General features: G+C 50.4%; 1 protein-coding gene across 1 annotated transcript in view; it reads right to left on the bottom strand.

Moving 5' to 3' along the window:
* Nucleotides 1-23,614, bottom strand: part of XXYLT1 (xyloside xylosyltransferase 1) — a 180,704-nt gene that overhangs the window by 132,463 nt on the left and 24,627 nt on the right. Inside the window, exon 2 of the mRNA XM_068972406.1 lies at nucleotides 19,238-19,385. Within this exon, the coding sequence (XP_068828507.1) occupies nucleotides 19,238-19,385 (148 nt within the window). The remainder of the gene's footprint in view (nucleotides 1-19,237; nucleotides 19,386-23,614) is intronic.

Here is a 23,614-nt window from a genome sequence, read left to right as displayed (position 1 = left end):
ATAGTCATGTGGCCCAAAGAAGGGCAGTATCAACAAGGCAAGAGCTGGCTCCTAGAGCCCCTGCTCCCCAAAAGGGCCGGTGTGTCAGGGACAATAATCCGGGAACAAGGAGGTTCTGTGCAGAGCAGCCCCAAGGAAACCTCTGGCTGCATTCCTGCTCACACCTCTGCGCTGCCTGGATGTGAACACCTACGCCAGGGTCCCCCCACTCCCAGAACTTCACACCATTGTTTGCTAACTTAATGATTTGCACCCACCCCTGCACCTCACTGAAAACCCTTCTGGGTCCACATAGCCTTTGAGAGAGCAGCAGACACAACCCCAACCCAAGGCCTGGGGCAGGCAGCAATGCAAAAGGGCAGCGTGCTGGCGCCAGAGAAAACCCGCAGAAGAAGCGAATCTTAACACTGAAATTTCATCTTCTAGAACACAGAGGAGAGATCTAACAATCGTTAGCCATTCAAAGTAAGGTGCAAACAGCCTGAAAAAACCATCCTCTCTGCTGTTAGTGTCTCTCCAACACGATGCTTTCGTGCAGTGTTTTTCCGTAAATCTATTTCGGATTCTTCACAGCCCCCCACTGTGATGCGCTGGGACTGTCACTCTGGATGCTGAAGGAGCTGGAGGCTAGGAAGCTAGCTGCTGTGGTTCTTGTCTGAGGTCACCCAGGAACCTGGGGACATTTAGTCAGGTCAGCCCCTGGAACAAAGGCTGCCACTAACGTCAGGGACATCGGTCAACAGCTCAGCAAGTGATGGGGGAGGATTACGACACAGGAAATGACAGTCGTGGCAGACACAAGGGAGGAGACAAAGAAAGCACTTTGAAAAAAGCCCAACATTTTTGTTTCTAACGGGACCTGGAATTTGCTGCGCATGGTGTTCTAGAAACTGTCATCATCTTAAGCAAATCTGGTGTGGATGTGTGGCTAAAAGAACAGATGCACGTGCACACACTCGTGTTACACACTGGCATCTCTATGTTCCGGTCAGAGCTGCTGGCCAGATCAAGGAAGATGGGAGGTGACGAGAGGTCTGACTCTAGCAGGGGTGGTGGTGGGCGGGGACTACGGTCTCGTGGGTTGCTCGGGCAACCTGAGTATCTCATTCCCGGTCCCCATTTCCTTTAGTACACCCAAGCTGTACTAAACATGTATGACATGCAGCTACCCTGATGACCTACCTGCCCGGCAGAATCCAGCCAGGCTGGGAAACATAAGGGCAGATAGTCAGGAAGCATCTACCCTACTTCCCTAAAATACTGTGATGCCATTTCAGAAACCCCACAAAAGAGAAGCAGCAAAAGTCCCAGTTATGGAGAGCTTATAAAGCAGCTTCACATGTACCAACTGAAGCATGCCAAGACTCATGCTCAATCAGAGGAGAAGTTTTTAATCCCCAATTGGTAGAATAGAAAACAGAGGCAGGAGGAAAGATCTATAGATTAAGAGAGACTCAGCAAATATTCACATATTTCTGGTGGGCGTGTAAAATGGTACTGCCACTCTGGAAAAGCTTAGCAATTTCTTGAGCAACCAAGCATGGAACTACTATAAGATCCAGCTACTATTCCTTCCTATATGCAGACGATAACACTCTAATGGCAGAAAGTGAAGAGGAACTAAAGAGCCTCTTGATGAGGGTAGAGGAGGAAAGTGAAAAAGCTGACTTAAAATTCAACATTCAAAACACTAAGATCAAGGTATCTGTCCCATCACTTCATGGCAAATAGAGGGGAAAAAGTGGAAGCGGTGACAGATTTTATTTTCTTGGGTTCCAAATTCATTGCTGATGGTGACTGCTGCCATGAAATTAAAAGATGCTTGCTCCTTGGAAGAAAAGCTCTGACAAATATATACAGCTTATTAAAAAGCAAAGACATCACTTTGCCAACAAAGATCCATATAGTCAAAGCTCTGGCTTTTCCAGTAGTCATGTATGGATGTGAGAGCAGGACCATAAAGAAGGCTGAGCACCGAAGAATTGATGCTTTTAAACTATAGTGCTGAAGCAGACTCTTTAGAGTTCCTTGGACTGCACGGAGATCAGACCAGTCAATCCTAAAGGAAATAAACCCTAAATATTCATTGGAAGGACCGATGCTGAAGAGGATGCTCCAATACCTTGGCCACCTGATGTGAAAAGCCAACTCATTGGAAAAGACCCTGATGCTGGAAAAGATTTAAGGCAAAAGGAGAAGGGGAATGGCAGAGGATGAGATGGTTAGGTAGCGTCACTGACTCAATGGACATAAATTTGAGCAAACTCCAAGAGAAGCTGAAGGACAGGGATGCCCGGCTTGGTGTAGTCCATGGGGTCACAAAGAGTCAGACTCGACTTAGTGACTCAACAACTACTCCTTCAGGCATTTATTCCAGAGAAATAACAATTTATATTCACATAAAAACTTGGACAAAAGTGTCATACAGCTTTACTCAAAATAACCCAAAACTGGAAACAACCTCTGTGACTGTGAAGTGGCTCAGTCGTGTCCGACTCTTTGTGACCCCACAGACTGTAGCTCACCAGGCTCCTCCATCCATGGAATTTTCCAGGCAAGAGTACTGGAGTGGGTTGCCATTTCTTTCTCCAGGGGATCTTCCCAACCCAGGGGTTGAACCTGGGTCTCCCGAATTGCAGGCAGACACTTTACCATCTGAGCCACCAGGGAAGCCCAACCTAGATGTCCTTAAATGTATGAATGGTGAAACAAACTAGGGCATGTCTATACCACAGAATACTTGGCAATAAAAAGCAATGGATTCTGATATCTGCAACAACTTTAAAGAATCTCCAGAGAATTACGTTGAGTGGGAAAAAGTCATTCTTAAAAGGTTACATACTTTATGATTCCATTTATAGAACATTCTTTGAAATGACAAAAGTATAGAAATGGAAAACAGATTAATGGTTGTCAAGGGTGAGGTGGGGATGTGGGGAGTGGGTGTGGCTATACCAGAGCAACATGAAGGAGCCTCATAATGGAATGCTGATGATGGAATCTTGACTACATCAATGTCAGCATCCTAGCTGTCACGTACGTAGTCTTGCAAGACGGTACCACTGGGAGAAAGTGGGTAAAGCATCTCTATATTCTTTCTTACAACTACATGTTCATCTACAAGTGTCACAAACTTAAAAGTTTAATTTACAAAAAGAGAAAGAGAAAGACTTCAGAGACATGTAGCCCTTGTCTGAATCCTGACTTGTACAATCCTATAAAAACATACTTCTAAGACAACTGAAGAGTGAACACTCCTTAAATATTATATAATAAGGAATTGTTAATTTTGTTAAATGTAATGAGATACTGTGTTTATGTAAACAAAAAGTACTTATTTGTCAGAGATACTTATCAAAGTACTTAGGTATAAAATAATGTGATATCTACTGTGTACTCTGAAACAACCCAGGGTTGAGGGAGAAGGCAGTGGGCGGGAGTAGAGATCAAATAAGATTGGCCATAAGCTGATAACTTTTGAAATTGGTTGAGAGTTTGTTACTCTACTATTGTATATATTTGAATTTTTCATAATAAAAGGTGTAGAAATGTTTTAAAAAGGCCCAGAAAGGATACTCACTGCCTTGCCTAAGGCTACACCATCAGTAAGAAAGAGAAACAGATGCCAGAGGCATCCAGCTAAGCTGTGAACTCGGAGCTCTCGCTCTCTAACCAGTGCTGGGTGCTAAGCAGCCGATGATGGAGGCCCTCGGGGCCCAGGAAACCCAACCTTCACCAGAGATGCCACCCATTAGGCTGAGTGGGAGGCTCAAGGAAACAGCAAACCCTGTCCTTCTTTGACAGAAGGAACAAGTGTTCTCAGAGGCCAGACAACAGAAAAACTGTGTTTATCTGATTCACCTTGGAAAACAGGACTACCAGATCGTCCTCCTTGCCCTCTGTATCAGAGACCACTCCAGCAGTCCAGGGGAAAAAGACGACTGCATTCAAATGTCACATTCTTCTCAAAGCCTTCCCAAAGTTCCTTGGTCAAAGGTGTACCCTTCTTTACCCTCTCCCAGAACTGTGCTTACATGCCCTGGATCAGTTATCTTGCTGCCAGTGAAAACATCAATCACTATCTCACAGCTTCTAAGACAATTCAGCCACAGCTTAGCTGAATGCCTCTGGCTCACAGGCTGCAACCATCCCAGCATTCACTCCTGTGGCTGTTGGTGGGCCTCAGATCCTCTGGGCTATTGGCCAGGGACATCAATTCCTTGCCATGCAGGCTACTCCACAGGGCAGCTCATTAACAGAACAGCCAGCTTCCTCCAGGGCAGGGGCTCACAGAGAAAAGAGATATCCAAGACGGAAGCCAAGACTATATATAACCATCTCAGAAGCTTTGCCGTATTCTATATGTCAGCAGTCAGAAAGTCCAACTCAAGTGAAGGGCCCGAACACCCGGAAGTGGGAATCAATGACTCCCTACGACACCCCCAAGTCCATCCATTTGTAGGACAGGAATGTTTCATTCCTTCACGAGAAAATAGTCATGAGAGCATGACCCACGTCTGATGCGTATCTTTCCCCTCTGCCCTCCCCTCCAGGACAGATCCTCTGTATCCAAGACCGGAAATCACACACCTGTCCCTTCCCACACCCAGGTGGCCAGGTTTGGGACCACATGGTCCCACCTGCTCTGGTCCCAGAGGACTGGAATGATGACAAAAAATTCAACAATTCAAGGGCTGTGGGATGGCCAGAAGATTCTCTTTCAGGATCTGAAATGGAAAATACCCAATGATGATGCCTGTTATGGGGAAGTCATACCAAACCAAAGCCCCCCCCACAGGCTTCAGTTCCGTGGGAACAGAAAAAAATGTTTTAAAAATGCAACATGGAGAGAAGAAAATGGAGAAGTATATACAGAAACACAGAGTCCATGAGAATGACAGAAAGAGAAAGAATCACTAGAACAGAGGGGTCCCCAGAGCTGCCCCAAGTTCCAAACTCTCTCATTCCAGCCCCTCCCATGATAATCCCTCCCCCTGTGTTGACTTGCAGGAGTCTTGCTTTCTCATAAAAGAGGAAAAAGAGAGGGAAGAGGAAGAGCGTATCTAGGCAGGGCTCCAGGGAGGTCATCAGGGCCAGGATGTCCCATCAGAAGGCTTGAATGGGGGAGCTTATTAGAGATTAGCCACCAAACCAACTCACAGTCAAAAGTTCACTCCTAGCCCAAGTCCCTTAGTTCCCCAAATTTCACAGTGTGTGATTAATGACTATAAAGGACATACTTTATTATGTGATGCTGCTGCTCCTGCTAAGTCGCTTCAGTCGTGTCCAACTCTTTGCAACCCCATGGACTGCAGCCCACCAGGCTCCGCCGTCCCTGGGATTCTCCAGGCAAGAACACTGGAATGGGTTGCCATTTCCTTCTCTGATGCATAAAAGTGAAAGTGAAGCTACTCAGTCATGTCCGACTCTTCGCAACCCCATGGACTGCAGCCCACCAGGTTCCTCCGTCCATGGAATTTTCCAGGCAAGAGTACTGCAGTGGGGTGCCATTGCCTTCTCCCCATCACCCACTGGACCCCACAATCTCCCTCACCTCTCAGGGAGAAGTTATATCCCAGAGCCTACGAAGGGAGTGAGACTACGGCAGGAACCAGCTAAGCCTGATTAAGAAATCAGTCCTGAACCAAGGCAACAAGCTGGTATGAGGGAAAGAAGCCAAAAAGCCAATGTGTGTGGTGTTGGAGAAGACTCTTGAGAGTCCCTTGGACTGCAAGGAGATCCAACCAGTCCATTCTGAAGGAGATCGGCCCTGGGTGTTCATTGGAAGGAGTGATGTTGAAGCTGAAACTCCAATACTTTGGCCACCTGATGCGAAGAGCTGAGTTATTTGAAAAGACCCTGATGCTGGGAAAGATTGAGGGCAGGAGGAGAAGGGAACGACAGAGGATGAGATGGTTGGATGGCATCACCAACTCGATGGACATGAGTCTGAGTGAACTCTGGGAGTTGGTGATGGACAAGGAGGCCTGGCGTGCTGTGGCTCATGGGGTTGCAAAGGGTCGGACACGACTGAGCGACTGAACTGAAGGCCACCTTTAGAGCTACCTGTGATAGCTCTCTGACAGAGAAGCTCTAAGACCGCACTGTGTCTGGGACTTCCCTGGTGGTCACATGCTCAGCAGTCGGCAGGCCACAACTAAAGAACCCGCATGCTGCAACTAAGATCCAACATAGCCAAGTAAGTAAATTTAAAAAAAAACAAACAAACAGCCTTTTACAATCAGAACTCTGCACCCATGTGGCTGATTGTACTCACTGGAGTCCCTTCCCTACTGAGAGTTCTTACCCATCTGTGATGGGAATCACCCCCATCCATCTACCAAAGGCTTTCAGATTTTACAAAAAAGTTCAGGTTCACATCAGGTCCCATCATATCTGAAAGGACTCTCAAAAGCTTTTCACCCTCCAAGCTTGTCCACCCTGTGGACAACCTGCATGCCTAGGGAGCCTGCCCTCTGGGGGCCCTTCTGCCAGGCAGAGTGGTGACTGGGTGTGTGCGGCAGCATTTCAGGCCAAAGGAAGAACCGAGCAAGGCCAGGAAGAAGGAAAGCTGAGTGCACGTCTGACCACAAATAATTTCAGGCAGCCTCTCTGGATGGAGGAGAGCATGGCTGTTGGGGAGCACCAAGAAACTATGCTGAAGGCGGGTGGGTGAGCGGGGTTGATCAACAGGAGTAGGGGAAGCTTTAATCCCTGCAGCGCTCGCTCTCCCCTCTCTCTCTGAAGGCCTAGCCCCAGCCAGGAACATTGCAGGACGTCCAGCAGACACAGTAAGGCATGCAGAAAAGAAAAAAAGAGCAAGCTGGAGATTCAGTCCGAGATGCTTCACCAGTAGGACCTGGTCATCAGCAATTACACAGCTTGTGTAGAGAAATCGGATCTTCTCCTGCCAGGGGGTGATAGACAAAGACAGGGACAAGGAGAAGATGCTCCTCCATGTACTTAATGTCAACCCCAGAGGTGCTCGCTGGGCACGCCGAACTGAGGGACTTGGGACCTGCTGCCACCTCAAGGGGCTGCATCCCCAGGGCAGGCTGGCCTCTGCCCAGGCTGAGACCCAGGCTGCATGGCACATCCCTCGCCCAGAATGCCTGCCCTTCTCCTCCAACCCTCAACCCCGCAGGCCTCAAGGCCTGGCCCAAGCCTCATCCTTTTCAAGGAAGCTTCCCCTCTGAATACTGGCAGAAGTCCTGATATCTGGTCCATTCGCCATGCAAATAATCCCACAGTCCAGGCCCAGGCTGCTGACCTCTGACCTCAGGCTCTGTGAGCACCCACCCTCTTGAGGTCTCTCCTCAAGAAGAAGAGGCACCCCTAGAAGGCAAGCTAGCAGCACCCATCCAGCACCCTGCGTATGGCAGCAGACAGCCAACCTGTCAGAGAAGACAAGACGTCAAAAATAAACCTCCTGATAGCAATAAACACTAGCTGATGCCTTTGACTAGTGGCCAAGAATTTAAGAGAGGATCTTGAAAAGTCAAAAGATAGAACCTAATGGGGAGACCAAAATGGAAGGTATTATTGTTCAATTTGGCAACTATTTTCATTAACTTACAAACAGCCTCCAGCATTAAGTTAATAGAATGTGGTCTCTGTCACAGTATTATTTTTAACATTTTATGAGAAATCTGCTCAGTTCTCCCTCTTCCAAATAAGAAGACGAAGTGCCTCAAATTTGCTCCATAAGAGCTGCCAGCAAACAGCTGTCACTGTGATCACTGGACACATGTGTGTAACCTTTGTGCAGTATTTACTCAGATGTCTTCACTCAGGCAAGTTCCTGCGGATCTGTTTTTCCTTCGGCTTTCTTCCACAGGAGAACCCCCACCCCTCCAGACACGTCGAGCGCTGGAGTCAGGACCCACCGTGCTTCCTCGAGGCTGCAGCAACCCATCAAGAACTGCTCGTTGAGAAGGTCCAAGCTCCTGTGGTGACTCACCCACAGAGAACATGCAGTTTCTATGCAATTTATCAGAAGCTGCTGGACTTCATCCCCAGGCAGCTCTAAACAGCCTTAAGATTAAAAAGTACCAAGGCACTGAGTCGGCTCTGGTGTACGGAGGTGACCCACAAAATAGGCTAGTCCAAGACACAGCACTTGTCAGAGCTCTGATGTGCTGACACGCACAGGACCCTCCCGGAGTAAAAGCACCAGTGACCCATGTTGTTAGTCCCAGGGACTACGGCTCTTCAGGCCACAGCTCAGTCCCCATGCAACCTTTTGACATTTGTGTAGTCAGTTATCCCCATTTTCTAAACAAAGAGTCAGAAATACTGAGAAGCCAGGCTGTTCACCCAGAGGCTCTGTTAGGGGTTAGGTGGTCCTAGATGTTACTTTGCCCAGAGAACTCGGAGAAGCCCAGTGGCCCCTCCTCCTGAGGCAGCTCCTGAGACATTTAGACACCCCGGCAGTCACAGCAGGTGGGAAACTCAAGTACCACCTTGTCATTGCTGGGCTGCGATGCAGGATGCTCTTGCAAACCAGGTTGGAGAATGTGGCTGAGGCCCAAAGCCTCAGCAGGACCTCACTCTCCTCTCATACAAGTAAGCCTGAGGGGGTGCAGGAGAGACGGGGAAACGGTGCCTCCCGGCCCCCACCCAGCTGAGGCAACCCTGTTCCTGCCCACTTCTGCAGTCTCAGGAGCCAGAAGAAAACTCCAGAGAGATGGGAAGCCACATTCACGTACGAGACTTTTGACACAGTGACCACACCCACTAGTAAGCAGGGTCCTAGGGTCAGTCTCCATTGCTGTCCTCGGGGGAGGAATCAAGGAAGGGAGAGAGCCCCCCGCCCTGACAGCCAGATAGTGGAGATAGAGCAGGAACTCACCCCCAGGTCTGCTAACCTCAGTTCAGTTCAGTCACTCAGTCGTGCCCGACTCTCTTGAGACCCCATGAACCGCAGCACACCAGGCCTCCCTGTCCATCACCAACTCCCGGAGTTCACCCAAACCCATGTCCATTGAGTCAGTGATGCCATCCAACCATCTCATCCTCTGTCATCCCCTTCTCCTCCTGCCCTCAATCTTTTCCAGCATCAGGGTGCTGACCTCACGTCCACACTAAACCACCCCTGAGGCCACTTCACCCCTGAAGCAAGCAGAGACCATGGGACTCACTGTGGGTATGGCTGCTACCTTTCCCATGAAGGATTCCAGGGGCTGGCAAACCAATCAAAACAGCATCAGTGAGTTTAGTGGGCCCCTTGTTTCTGCTCTCTCTCAATATTGAGGCTGATGGGGTCGGGACAGAGAAGAGGCCGCTTCAGGATCCCCACCGCTCTCTACTGCACCCCAGGTTCCAGAATTCACATACATCCCCCTATGGGACCCCTCCTGGTAGACACAGGTCTGCCTCACTGATGGATGATTAAACATTGGTTATAGACTAGTTTTCTGATTTGGGTTCTAACTGAACAAAGTTATAAAGTTTCATAAACCAGCCTTAAAAGCCTTCTCTGTTTTATAAAACTGCTAGGAGAGAACAGTGGGGAACATTAATGACCCCCCATGGTAGTAAGTGAAAACACAAAAAGCACAGAACAAAGAAATCCAAACTGAATATAGCTTTTACTACATGTGTCAAATTTCACCTAAGGGGGAAAAAAGAAAAAGATGGAATTTTAAAAGCTTTCTGCAAAAGGCTGCACACTGACCTCAGTGTTTCAAAGCAGGAATGAATGAGAGCTGCCAGTCTGGATTTTCCCACTTTGGTTTTATCCCCCACATGCAGGCTTTCCAACCTGGACTCCATTCTTTTTCACGTGGACCTGTGAACCTGGGTTGAGATTCATCGGTGCACAAATTACCCATGATTCACACCAGCCTTTTCCATCTAGCACCACTGACCCAAAGTGGATCCCAGAATGTCCTCACTAGAGTCCAGCTGTCTACCTCCAGCCTCAGGACAGCAAGGCCCCCTGGAGAGATGGCTGAAAGAAGGGTGCTCAAGGGTGATGGCACCCATGATGCCAGGAGAAGGGGGCGCTGGGAGCAGGCAGGGTCGGGCCACCCTCTACTCATCACCAGTCGCCTTTTCATTCTGTCCTACAACAGCAAGCATCACACGAGGTTTCAGAAAGGTGACTCTGGGGCAGAAGACACTGAGGGCCCAAGTCCTACACCTTCAGGGAGTTGACAGCATTTTGCATTTGCCCAATCTTTACACACACACATGTCCCTAGGAAGCACAAGCTGTATGGGGCTGATGGTATTGATTAATGTGCTAGGACTGCACAGATTTCAGATGCTCTGATTCTGGGAGCAGGTGGAAAAGGTGTTGCGGGTGGGGGGAGAAGCATTTTAAGCTGCATTACTCCATTTCCAGCTCACAGTAACCCTGAGAGGAAGGCAGGTCAGAGATGCGTGTCCTCACCTGGGAGATAAGTGGTCAAATGACTTGCCCAGGTTCATCCAGAAAACCTCCTTCTCCCATATCAGAAGCTCCTTCCAAAAGGTAAAACTGGGTGCCTAAGAGTCTGACAGTGCCTCCAGCCCCACACACTTTGGTGCTATGTTTGGAGGCACGTCTCACACTGCCAGTTACTGGGCACGCACCATGAACCAGGCACAGTGCTGAGGGCTAATGGAGGCTATCTTGTTAATCCTCCGAATTTTCTCATCCTCATTTTACAGAGTGATCCAGAGAGGAGACAAGCTAACACCTTACCATGTTCCAGGCACTGCTCTAAGTCTATTAAGCATACTAATTCATTTAATTCTTGTAACAACCCCCTGAGCTGTGAACTGTTACTGTCTCCATTTTACAGACAAGGAAGCCAAGGCCTAGGCAGGTTCAGCAACTTGGCCAGAGTCACACAGCAGGCCCTGAGACAAAAAAAGGACCTTAGACTAAAACTAAGGGCACCTGAAGAGTGTGGCCTTTAGATAATAAGAATGTATTAATACCGGTTTGTTAACTGTAACAAACGTACCACATTAATGTAATATGTTAATAATAAGAGAATTGGGGCACATGGTAACTCTTAGTGCTATGCTCACATTTTTCTGTAAGTGTAAAACTGTTCTAAAAAATAAAGCCTATTGGTTTTTTAAGAAGTGACTAACCTAGACTAGATAGGGAGACCGACATGGAGAAGATGCATAGGCCCAGAGTGCTGAGAATCAAAGGGCATCCCGAGAAGTGGGAGTCAAGAAGACAGACACACACACACAGATCTGGAAGAGTATCCACCGATTTGAAAACTGTGAAATATATAAAAAACACACACATATACAACCTGCTTCGCTGATAAACTCAGGGTATGTACACTGAGGGAGCGAATGCCTGGCTGGTAAGGACCAAGGAGATGATGGAGCCCAATATGCTTGCTAAAGAGTGAGGAAACTGAGGCCAGGAGAGAGCTGGAGGGGGACAGCCAAGATCCTCATCCCAGTCCTGCCTCTTAGTCACCAGGTGACTTTGATCAACTCACCGCACTTCTCTGGACACCATAGTGTCCATCTATAAAACTGGGATGTCAATTCCTGCTTACACCACAGAACTGTTGCTGCTGCTGCTGCTGCTGCTGCTAAGTCACTTCAGTCACATCCAATTCTGTGTGACCCCATAGATGGCAGCCCACCAGGCTCCCCTGTCCCTGGGATTCTCCAGGCAAGAACACTGGAGTGGGTTGCCATTTCCTTCTCCAATGCATGAAAGTGAAAAGTGAAAGTGAAGTCGCTCAGTCGTGTCCGACTCTTAGCGACCTCATGGACTGCAGCCTACCAGGCTCCTCCGTCCATGGGATTTGCCAGGCAAGAGTACTGGAATGGGGTGCCATTGCCTTCTCCACAGAACTGTTAGGAGGCTTAAACTAGATAACAGATCTGCTTTGACAACCCCTGCTCTCTGGGATGTACACAACCTCCTGTGGAATATAAGGTCACAGTAAAGGAAAACACAACGCCCTGTTCCAGCCCGGAGCTGACAACTGGCCAGACCCCACCTCTCTGGCCAGAACACCCATCGAGTACAGTCCTTTCCCCCAAGCTGGGCACTGGTTTTCTCCTGGGAACAAATGGGAGAGACAGCCATTGGTGATCTAGACAGCTGTGGGGTCCCTGGATAGTAAAACTTGGGAACCACCGCTTTAGGAGCAACTGACCTGAAGAAACACCAAAACGAAGGAATCATAATCAGCAGCGACTTACTGTGCAGTCAGTACTTTCCCACACTGACCTTTCCCCACAACAGCCCTGGAACCAAGGGAAAGGCATCCCCACTTCACAGATGGGAAAGCTAAGCCTGGACAGGGGAAATGAGGCAACACTAAACTTTCTCTCCTTACTCAAAGCCCCAAGAACAGTGCTGGAGCAAAGCCAGCCCTCAAATTTTGGTTGATTGACTCATGAGCAAACTGAAGCTTCTGCAAATGTGAACCCTCCCTGGACTGTACCCGAGGGCAAGCCTGAAGGGTGAGCCTGGACACTTGAGCAGCACAGCTGGGCCGGCCTCTCACCCAAGCTAGGAAAGTGTGGGGCTGATGAGCACTGGTTGAGAGTCAGCCATGTCCTTGCTCAGTCAGGCTCTGTGACCCAGGGAAGGTCTCTGCCCCTCTCTGTGCCTCAACTCCCTTGTCAAAAAAATTGGGTCACAGGGCCTACTGCACCAACTCCCCCCAGTATAGGCAGATATGAACATCCTCTATAAAGATGAAAGGTTGTGATTAAAGGAGATTTTGTCCCCAGACAGGCAGAGGACACCCACGTCCTCATCTCAAATGCCCCCTCCACAGTATGCCCCAAACAGAGCCAGTGGGAGGGACAGTCCCCACACCCCAAGGATGATCCCACCTGAGACCCCTCCAGCACACAAAGCGGGCCAGAAGCCAATGCAGCTGGCACAGCCCACGGGCATCAACCTCAGAAATCTTGAGCCCAGAGGTGCCAATGCCACAAGCACAGGCCGAGACAGGAGAGGTGGTCCAGTCCACCACCGTGCAGACACAGGCTGTGCACAACTTTACTCCTCAACTGCAGGCAGGGAAATCAACAGGTCCTAGCAGGAACACAGGTCCCTGCTAACATGACCCCATAACACACAGACCAGAGCAAGCGGCTGGCCAGACTCCACTGGAGCCTAAGGTCTATCTGCTATGGAGCTGGTTTTGCCTAAGGCCCACTCAGAATCTCCTATACCCTGCTCCAACAGGCACCGTGGTAAAATCAGTCAGGTGCCCAGGCTCGGCCCTCAGAAGCCAGACAGATGCATAGCATGCTAATGCTAACTCTATCACCAGGCCTGGTTCCAGGGCCCAAGGGGGCCAGACTCATGGGGTCTAGGAGGGAAAGTACTAGCGGAAAAGAGCAGGGTCTCCTCGAATTTTCCAGGACTGAGGCCTCACCTGGGTCTAATCAGGCCATTGGCCTCCCTCCTCCTGGGCTCCTTTTCCCTGGCCTCTCAGGTTTCTTAAGACAAGCCCGAGCCTGTCTCCAAAAGCCCCCAGAAGTGCACCAAGCTTCAAAATCCTCTTTTCCTCCTTCCTTCCACCTTTCCCTCAACCTCATTTGTCATTATTTCACATATTCATCTCATTCTCATGGGCTATCTATCTCCATTCAGTGTTCAGAGGAAAGCAATGGGACTGGAGGCTAATTCACACTAAAGTGCAAAGGACTACAGGCAAGAGGCCCCAGGGCAGGAATACCTGCGCTGGTTGCACAGGGTTGATGAGCTCATAGACCAGTCTGCTTTGTCTACTCTCAGAAGTTCTTTACTTCCTTCCGTTCTTAACCCACAGAGTTAAAAGCTGGAGGGAGTTCATAACTGTTCCCACGGCAGTCATCATAGCAACATCTGCAGTTCCACCCTTCAAAGCCCACCTCAAGTTCCACCTCCTCCCTGGGTCTCATGGAAAGAGCGGGGCTGTGCAAACGCTGGGATGCCTATCAGGTCTCACCTGGCTCTGCAGTTCCCCTTGTGTATGTGACATGTGTGATATACAGGTGTGCACACACACACACCTCCAGAGTAGCTGCCACATGAAGCCAGGGAGTCTATCCGTGGGTCCCTCCCAGCCTGCCCAGCCAATGGACACTCAGTAAAGATATGTGCTGGGCCCCAACATCTCCCCCTGTAGTCCATCCCAGTCTCAGACACCTCCTAAAGCATGGATCTGGTCAAGGACCTTCCTGCCAGATGCTCACAGAGGCTCTGCCCCATGTGTGAGAAGCCAGCCCCCCGGCCTGGCATCTAAGCCCCTGGCACTTGCCAACCTCCTCACCCACCTTCTCTCTCATGGCTTCCCAACATGCGCCCTAATGTGTCTGTCAATGGAGGCAGTGTGCTATCTCCCAAACACTCACCACACTCTTCCCAACTGCCTGAACTGCTCACTACCTGTTTCTACACAATGAAATTTTACCCACCCTTCAAAGTCCACCTGAAGTTCCACCTCCCCATGAAGCCCTCCTCCTTCCTTCCAAATGCCTGTGACTCTTCCGCCTCTGAACACTCAGCCCTGTGTGCACCTCCCTTGCGGTTTTCATGATGTCCTGCCTCGTCACTGGACCATGCTGCCCACCCCACCATCATGAGTCCAGCACACATCTCTGGGACACCCGCAGTGCCTAGCACCAGGTCATGCAAACACCAGACCCTTGGCAAAGGACATCTACAGGCAAAGAGTTGACCCTAGGACAAGAGAGCCTCCCAGGAAAGTCTCCTGGGGTCTGTGGCCAGCCTTACACACTGCTGACCGTGTGGGCACCTGCCTTCCGCTTCCCACCATGGACCAGGCATCGTGGCCCAGTCTAGGTAAGAGCTGTTTTTATGGCCTAGTGTCTCTAAGCCAGAGCCAAGAGCTCCTTGGAGCCATGTGACACAGAAGGAAGCTGCTCTTTGCACCCTCCAGCTCCAGCTGGGAAAAAAAATATTTTCTTTTCCATTGCATAAGATGCTTCCAGTGGTGACAAGCCCAACGCTACTGACAGGAGATAAAAGCCCTGTGGGTGTGAGTGAGGAGCAGAGAGAGGCCGCGTGTCTGCATAGGACACATGGGTAGGCAAGTGTGAGTGGCAGGAGCAGCCAGCCGCACGTGGCCCCTCCAACACGCAACGGAAGGAGACATAAGGTCGGACTAAAATCAGAGCCAGCGCGATCCACCAGCAAGGCGCCTTCATGCTCTCTGCGGACGTGATCTGAGAGGAGTGGATGATCAGGGTAACACACACGGGGCTAACCATCGCCACCCAGCCCAGCCAGGCCCCCTCCGCAGGGCTGCAGCGAGGGGGCCAGAAGAGAAGAGGGGCCAGGCTCTGGAAGCCTCAGGGGGCTGTGTGGGTTTGGGAGGTTGGCACGTAGGTTGTACCATCAGGATAAGCCAGGGTCAAGGCTTCAGGAACCCAGGGGGAGGCCCAGCTCATCCCAGAACTCAGAGAAGGAGCCTTCCCCCAGCTCCTCACTTCCTCTCCTGTCAAGTGGGGACAGAAACCGCCTTGATGCTCATATGCAGCTGCCTCGGGTCCTTCCAAGAGGCCAGGCATCAACGGGCTTGGGGAACTGTAGAGAACCTTGCCCGTGCCCATTGAGACCCTGGGGCGAAGGCAGCCAACACAGGCAGGCTTTGTAAGACTAATTTTTGGCCGATGAATTGCACCTGCAGGGAGCTAGCCTAAGGAAATCATCCTAATTAAAGAAAATAATCCTTATACATGAGGACAGTCATCACAGTGTAATTTATGATCGTAGGAAAAAAATAGAAAGCATCTAGGTAGCTGAGAACACAGAAATGATAAAGCGAACTAAGGTTTAGCTACTCAATGGAACCATTCAAAAAATTTTCAGACTAAGATTACATAGAAAATGGTGATGAGTGACATTAACTGAAAAAGTCATGATACAGATTTACTTGTACCATTTCTTTCAATTTTCAGCTTAAATGAAGGTTGAATTTCATACTTTAATATATAAGAAAGACTCATAATGCTTTAAATATGTAGTCCAACTTCTACTTTGCCTAAATTTTTTAAAAGCTATGTGCTGGGAAGATATTAGAAAATACTCAGAGAATTAACAAAGCAGTGATGTTTATGTAGTAGTAAAGGGATAACTTTTTTTCCATTTTAATGCAGTTTTCAGATTTTTTTATGAATGTTACTTTAAAATAGAAAAAGAAGTAAACATATTGTAACAGTTTGGGTATCGCATGGTAACACTTATTTTGCAGAAGCTTCCCTGGTGGCTCAGATGGTAAAGAAATCTGTCTGCAGTGCAGGAGACCAGGGTTTGATCCCTGGATGGGGAAGAACCCCTGGAAGAGGAAATGGTAACCCACTCCAGTATTCTTGCCTAGGAAATCCCATGGACAGAGAAGTCTGGCAAGCTGCAGTCCACTGGGTTTCAAAGAGTCAGACATGACTGAATGACTAACGCTAACTGACTGTGTTTTATAAGGGGGAGGGGAAGAGAGGCACTATTTCAATACACAGAAATAACCTGGATTTGGGGGACAAACTCCAGACAGGACTTCCTGAGATGTAACAAGGGAACACAAGCTTTTCCAAACCAGCCCTCCTGGGTGAGACCAAAGGTTTATGATCCACCCACATCCCATTCTCACTTTCCCAGAGAAAAAAGAACACTGAGAAAGAAACAAAATAAACCAAAATAGCAAGAATGTGGCAATTACACAAGAACAAAATCGTCAACAAAGCACAAGACAATAGCAATTTCTATGATTGAAAACAATGAAAACAAAAAAGGCAGCAATAAAGAGACATGACGAACCCAAGACAGCACTAACAGTGCTTTGGAAACCAAGCTCCTTCCGAAAATCACAGGAATTCCAAAGGCTCTGCCCAGTAGGAGTTTTGCAACACTGCCAAGTGTTGTGCAGCAGCCAGACTGCTGGGCGGAAACACCCAAGCTCCGTGGGAGAACTCCAGGACGGCTCGCTTTATTTTATGATCATCAAACTTTAGGAACTCCTAATAATGTGCTTCTTAGGAAGCAGACTTTGGGTGGATGGATAAATGAACCTCTAGCATCATTCACCTTAAAAACCCAAGAAAAGTGTCTGTGTTTGGGTCGGCACATCTCACACAGCACCATCCCCACCTCCTGACACTGGCCCCCCCCAGGGCCCCTGGAGCACGTGGAGGGACACCTCCGATCTGACCTGCTGCACAGACAGCAAGACCCAGGCCACAGTCTCTTCTCTGCAGATGTGGGCCCAGGGACAGGGCCAGGCTACTGGGCAGGGCAGCGTCGGCGAGGCGGACAGGAAGCACCCTGGGTCCCTAACCACAGTCATCGAGGCAGAGAATGGACCCTGGGTCCCTAATTCTTGTCATCTGCACTTAGAGTTCACAGCCTGGTCCTGACCAGCCCCTGGGTACCCCAAAGCATGACCTGGCCTAGAGCTTAGCATATGATGGGCAGAGACCTACCAGCTGATGAGGGAGGAGGAGAAGGAGGAGGAGGCCTGCCTCCCCCCAGATCCCCTGATGTTCTTCATCACATCTTCTGTCACTGAGCTTCTTTCAAGGCCAGTCGTGCGTCCTGCACAACAGGACTGGGCAGGCCCTCAAGGCCCATCTGGTCGAGAATCTCAAGTTGCTAGTTTAACCACAAAACCCTTTGACCAAATAGAATCCTGCTCCCAAGCCTGCTCTACACAGCGACCAAAATGGACTGTGAGGAGTGAGGCACGGGTGGGAGAGAGAGGATAAGGGTAAGAACCCTCTTCTCTCTGCTCCCCAGAACTACAAAATCTCCTAGGGCGATTCCTGGAAGCCTGGACTCTTCACTAGGTCAGCTCCTGCAATTCCAGGTGGGGGCACTGAGGTCTCAGCAAAGGCACACGGGGTCAGCAGCACAGCTGGGACCAGCTCCTATATCTGTCTGCTACCTGGAATCCAGGAGGGCAGGGCCACAGCTTCCTGCGGGCTGAGATGCCCACAGCACCTGCACAGGGTCTGCCCAGAGAGATCACACCTGCCCACCTGAGGGGAGAGGAGTGACTGCCAGTCACTCAGCTCCTCGGTCAGCACACACATGTGTGAGCTCCAGGACTGTGGGGGACTCGGGGCGCTGCCGGAGCTGCACCTGGTCTCCCCACAGCATCACAAATGTCAGCTCTCCTCCCGCGCCCTTCAGGTGGGTGAGTCCCCTCTCTCTTTGGACCCTCACTCACGAAGCTCCCTGAGCCCTCGCCTGACAGCTAAGAGGACAGGCAGGTGCAGGAACTTGCCCGAGGGAGACAAAGTTTCAACCAAGATGGATGGGCTAGATTCTCCTATGCTAGGACAACCTGTCAACAAGAACTCGGCCTCAGCCTCTGTCTCCTGAGTTCCTGCTTCACCAGAATTCGGGCAGCGGTGCTCAGCTCCTCTCCCACTCGGGGCTGCTGGCCAGGAGCAGTGACCTCCCAAGTGGCCAGGCTGTCCCCTGGGCTGTTGGGTCCCACCTGGCCTGGGTCACAGTTTGGAGAGCTGCTACCCCAAGATCCCAGAACTCCCCTCCTCACCCCTACAAAGCTCAGCTCATGGTTCACTGTAGCTAGAAATAGGAGTGGGCAGAGGGCAATACCCAGGGCTCCAGAATCAATCGTAGACTATTTGGAGGTGAAGAACCCAGAACCCTGGTATACCCCACAAATGAGACCCCCACCCCCCTACAAGGCTTCTAGTCCAAGGATAACCTGCCAGCGCTTCCACAGAAGGCTGACCTATCACAGACCAGACAATCCACCTCTTCTGCCCTACAGGGACCAAAGCCCAGAAAATAATTGTGCATCAGAGTTTCAGAAAAAGTCCTCCTAAGTCATAATGTGCACTTCCAACATCTAGGTTTGATAAGTTAAGTCAGATAAGTACAGGCTCAAACCAGAAAGATCAGGATCACAGACTGAGATACAGCATCATTTACTCCAACCTGCCATTTTACAGATAAGCAAACTGAGTCTCAGAGAGGTGTGTGTGCGCGAGGAGCAGAGTCAGGGCTGGAGCCCAGGTGCCCCAGCCCAGGGTGTCGGTCCTGCACAGCTCACACTGGGGACTCGTGAGTGGGCCCTGGGAGCTGTGCAGCCCAGGGCCCTGCCCTGGAGTCTCTGCGCAGGGAGTGCTGTACACGGAGGGCTTGGCTGCCCCTGCCCTCTCCATCGTGTGGAGTGGAGCTCTGTCTGCTCTCTGATACAGGGCACCAGCAGTACTGGAGCCAGGAAAACAGATGCAAAGTCACATGCCAGGGCCCACTGCCCCACTGCTCAGGTTACCTTTGGGCATGATCTGATGCATGGCCACCGAGAGGAAGAAGATGGAGTCGCTGTAGTAGGTCCCAGAGCCAGCACTGAAGTGCTTCTGCATAGCCTCCACGACAGGGAAGAGCTTGTCTGTCAGCACACCAACATCGTGGAAGACGACCTGCAGGAGGGCACAGGGAACGACAAGAGTGAGCACCCCAGGCGGGGACCCAGCACACACACAGGCCGTGGACAGGACAGATATGGCCTCTCCAGGGCCCACGAGAGAGGGACATGGAATCTCTAAGAGCTAAGGAAACGGGGAGCAATGGGGAGTCAGCAGAGTCCAGCAATGGGGATGGGGCACCAAGTGTGAGGGTGTGTAGGCAGACACGTGGGGCACAGTGGAAGAGGAGTGGGCACCAGGGAATGGGAGCTGCCCCCGGTCTGCCCCTGGTTCTGCACTTCAAACTGTGCCACACTAGAGGAAGCCCTCTGCCCAGAGACTGGAAACCAAGTTAAAGGGTCTGGTCACGAAGTGAGGACCTTCAGCAAGTCTGGGGGCCTGGCACTGGCTCCAGCGTCACCTGGAGGCCACTACACGTGTTCTGCATCGCAGTCAGACATTCCACCTCCCTGCCAACAGTGTGACAGGGAGAGGATCTGGCCCACTAGAAAATGAAAAATGCCTGGAGATGCAGTCAACTCATCCATTGACTCAACTACCATTTCTTGAGTGTCCCAGACACTCTGGAGGTGCTGAGAGAGGTATCAGGAGAAACCAGGCACCACTTTCCTCAAAACACGTAAAGTCTAGAGAGGTCACCAGCAGCTCTGTCACAGGGCTCTGCAATTTATGAAACCCTCTCACACACACACAGATCCCCACCACAACCTGGCCTTCAGCAGGCAGACATCCAACTACAACTGAGAAAGTAGGTACTCAGAGACGTTACACTCGTCCAAGATCACAGTGCTCACAACTGCCAGAGCCAGAACTGAACCGTGGCCTCCAGACTCCAAGCCTCACGCTCTTTCGGCTCCACACAGCTCCTCTTTTCCAGTGACCCACAGAGGAAAACATCAGCAAGATCAGCAATTAGAGACAGGAGAGCCTCCTGAGTCAGCTTCCCTTGTTTGGCATTATTTCAGATGATCAGCCCATCCCACAGAGAGCCCCAGCCTCACATGAGACATAGATTACCATGCGCTCTGCTCACATGCATCTTGCAAGCCTTCCCTGTTGCTCGTGTGCCCCGCAACACCCAGCACATTCCACTGCAGACAAGAGGAGCTCAATAAATGCACCCAGGCCGGAGCCCAGATGTCCCTCTTCCTCCTCCTTCAATCCCCCCACGAGATCTGCAGATGACTTTCCACCTCCATCTTCCCTGGCAGCTAACAGGACAGGACGGGCCTGCGAGGTGGCCGCCACCTCGACTCCAGGGTCAAGGACCTGTCCGACCAGGGTGCCGACCGTGAAAGGAGGCGCCCCACGAGGCCCCTGTCTGGCTTGCTGACACTGTCAGCAGCCCTGCTGCAGGAGAAATGACAGATGTGGGCAGTGCCCGAGAAGGCCCCAAGCAGGTAGGCTCCGTTTCGTCACTTACCTCTGCCCTTTCCCTCCACCTGCCCAGGTTCCTCCCAGGCCAGCCCTCAGTGCCACCCGCCCAAGCCTGTAGCCCTGGAGCTGTCAGCGCTCAGACGGCCAGAACAAGCACGTCACAGCCCTGCAGCGGCCATCTGTCCTGTCTGCTTCCCCTCCTTTAGGTTCTGCTTTTGGCCAGAAATCTGTTTTTGTCTTAACTCACTTAAGTGTTTCCTTTTTATTCTCAGATCCACTTAAATTTCTAAAACACTATTAAGCAAAAAAATTCTTTATACTGTGTTAGCCCTCATCATTCCCTATCTGTAAGCCTTTAAATTTTTTATCTCTTCATAAAAGTCTTTTTACAACTTCTTGTCATTTGTCTCCTAATGTGCTGTTTGCCTTTATCCTTTTTCTGACTTTTTTTTTTCCTTTGACTTTTTCCCCTTTCTGTGACCTCTCAACCTGGGTTTCCCTGGTAGCTCAGCTAGTAGAGAATCCACCTGCAATGCAGGAGACCTGGGTTCCAGTCCTGGGTTGGGAAGATCCCCTGGAGAAGGGAACGGCTATCCACTCCAGTATTCTGGCCTGGAGAATTCCACGGACTGTATAGTCCATGGGGTCACAAAGAGTCGGACACAACTGAACGACTTTCACTTTCTTTTCCAACCTGGGATGTGGAATCCAGACCAGTTCTGCTGTTTCTCAACACAGGTGCCAAACTCTGGCTTTGGCCTTGACAACCCCACACACATTGCTCCCCTGACATCCTGGCTGTACGGGGGCCACACACTCCACAGGCTTTCCCACCTCCTGTCTTGTGCCCTCCAAACCAGCCTCTGTTGTAATGCAAGACGAATTTTCCAAACATGAAAATTCATCTCTCTTCCTCTTTGGCTTCAAAACTTCCACTGGCTCCTCAGAGCCTTGGGTCACAGTCCAAATGCCCCAGCAAGGCCCCACACTAGTGGTTCCAGCTGCCCCTCAGCCCTCCTCTCCCAGCCACCATCTGCCAGGTAAACTCCAACCAGTCTTCTACTTCGGCTCAAACGCCCACTTCTGGCCTCCCCCACGGCTTCCCACAATGCGTCAGGCTGTCCTGAGCACCCTGTGTCACAAGGAGGGAGGCTCCACTTCCCCGTCTGTCTCCTCTGCAGGTCCTGCTTCTGCACTGGCTGGATGGGGCACTCCTGGAGGCCAGGATCTGGGGCTGCTCGGGGCCCTGGGAAAGCCCCAGGCCATCAGGACAGGCTCGCTGAACTCAATAAGCTGCATTCTACCCAAGCTACTAGACCTCTCCGAGCCTCAAGTGGGCCTCAGTTTCCTCATGGATAACACAGGAATGACAACGCCTCCCCTCCTATAAGGACCACCTGGGACAAGCAGATAAAGCACCTAGCTCAGGGGTTGCCACGCTTCACTTAATCCAAAGTGTTAGCATTCTGTACATGTGCACACACACAAACATGGCCCCTCCTTGGTCCCCTGAGCTTCCTCTGTGATAGCATACTGCACACACACACACACACGTACACACACATGCACACACATACTCGGCCCCTCCTTGGTCCCCTGAACTCCCTCTGCTCACAGATCAGCCTTCACTCATGAGCCGGCTTGTCCCTCTGAGCCTCATTACAGCTCTAACAACAGCTAAAAACTGGAATTTGACAAGAAGCCGGAAGCTGACAAGAGGGCCCTCAGAAATGGAAGCCTCTGCATTCATTAAAAAGGAAGAGAAAAAAATGGATGTGTACCCACACACACTCAGAACAGGGTCCACCACAGCCAAGCCATGGGGGAGAGACAGCGAGCAGCAGCCAGCTCCCTCCCCTCCCCAGGCCCCCGTCTCACCCCAAAGCTTCACAGGAGACAATTACATCCCATCAACATTAATAGATTTACGAGGACAAACTGTACTGGGTACGTTGTTCCAAACGCTGTACGGAGGAGCCTGCTCCAATGAATATTTCATATAATAAATCTACTTAAAGATAAATTAATATGTTCCATGGAATACACTTTCTGCAGCAAGAAGCAAAGCACAGACACTGCAAGCAGGAATCAAAGCACCAGGCCTGCTGGTATCTCAAACAGGTTTGTAAACTGTGGTCTCCTGAGGGCGGGCTTAGAGTCTGGCACTCTCTGAAGCCCCCCAGCCCACCCAGGGGCTAGTGCCTGGCAGCGGTGATCAAAGCAAGAGTGATGGAGAGAGAAAAAAAAAGAGGGAGAGGGACAGAGAACATGCTCCCCTCCTGCTCTCCCTCCCTCTGCCCCTCCTTTTCAGATCCCCCACTTCAGGGGCCGCAGGAAGAAATACCACATAACCCAGAAACCCAGGGCCACAAGGTGACTCCCGTACCGAAGGCAGCTGACCCACGAGAAGATCCAAGATGACGGTTTACAGCAACTGGCTATAATTTTTTTAGAGATGTAGATTAAAAAGCCAAATCTTATGTGCAACTTTTATTAATTTATGTATGTGAAAGTGAAGTCGCTCAGTTGTGTCCGACTCTTTACAATCCCATGGACTGTAGCCCACCAGGCTTCTCGGTCCATGGGATTTTCCAGGCATGAATACTAGAATGGGTTGCCATTTCCTTCTCCAGGGGATCTTCCCGACCCAGGGATCAAACCCGGGTCTCCCACATTGTAGGCAGACACTTCACCATCTGAGCTACCAGGGGAGCCCACTTTATGTATACATATTTTAAATTATAAAAATCTTATTCATGATTATTTCCATCTACTACACACCTTACAAACTGAATTTTTTCAAACCCTTCATGTGGTCCTCAACAGGAACGTCTTCACCAACCCCA

This window comes from Capricornis sumatraensis, chromosome 1 (assembly GCF_032405125.1).
Source record: "Capricornis sumatraensis isolate serow.1 chromosome 1, serow.2, whole genome shotgun sequence".
NCBI classification, from domain to species: domain Eukaryota; kingdom Metazoa; phylum Chordata; class Mammalia; order Artiodactyla; family Bovidae; genus Capricornis; species Capricornis sumatraensis.
This window is presented reverse-complemented; position numbering and strand designations above follow the sequence as displayed.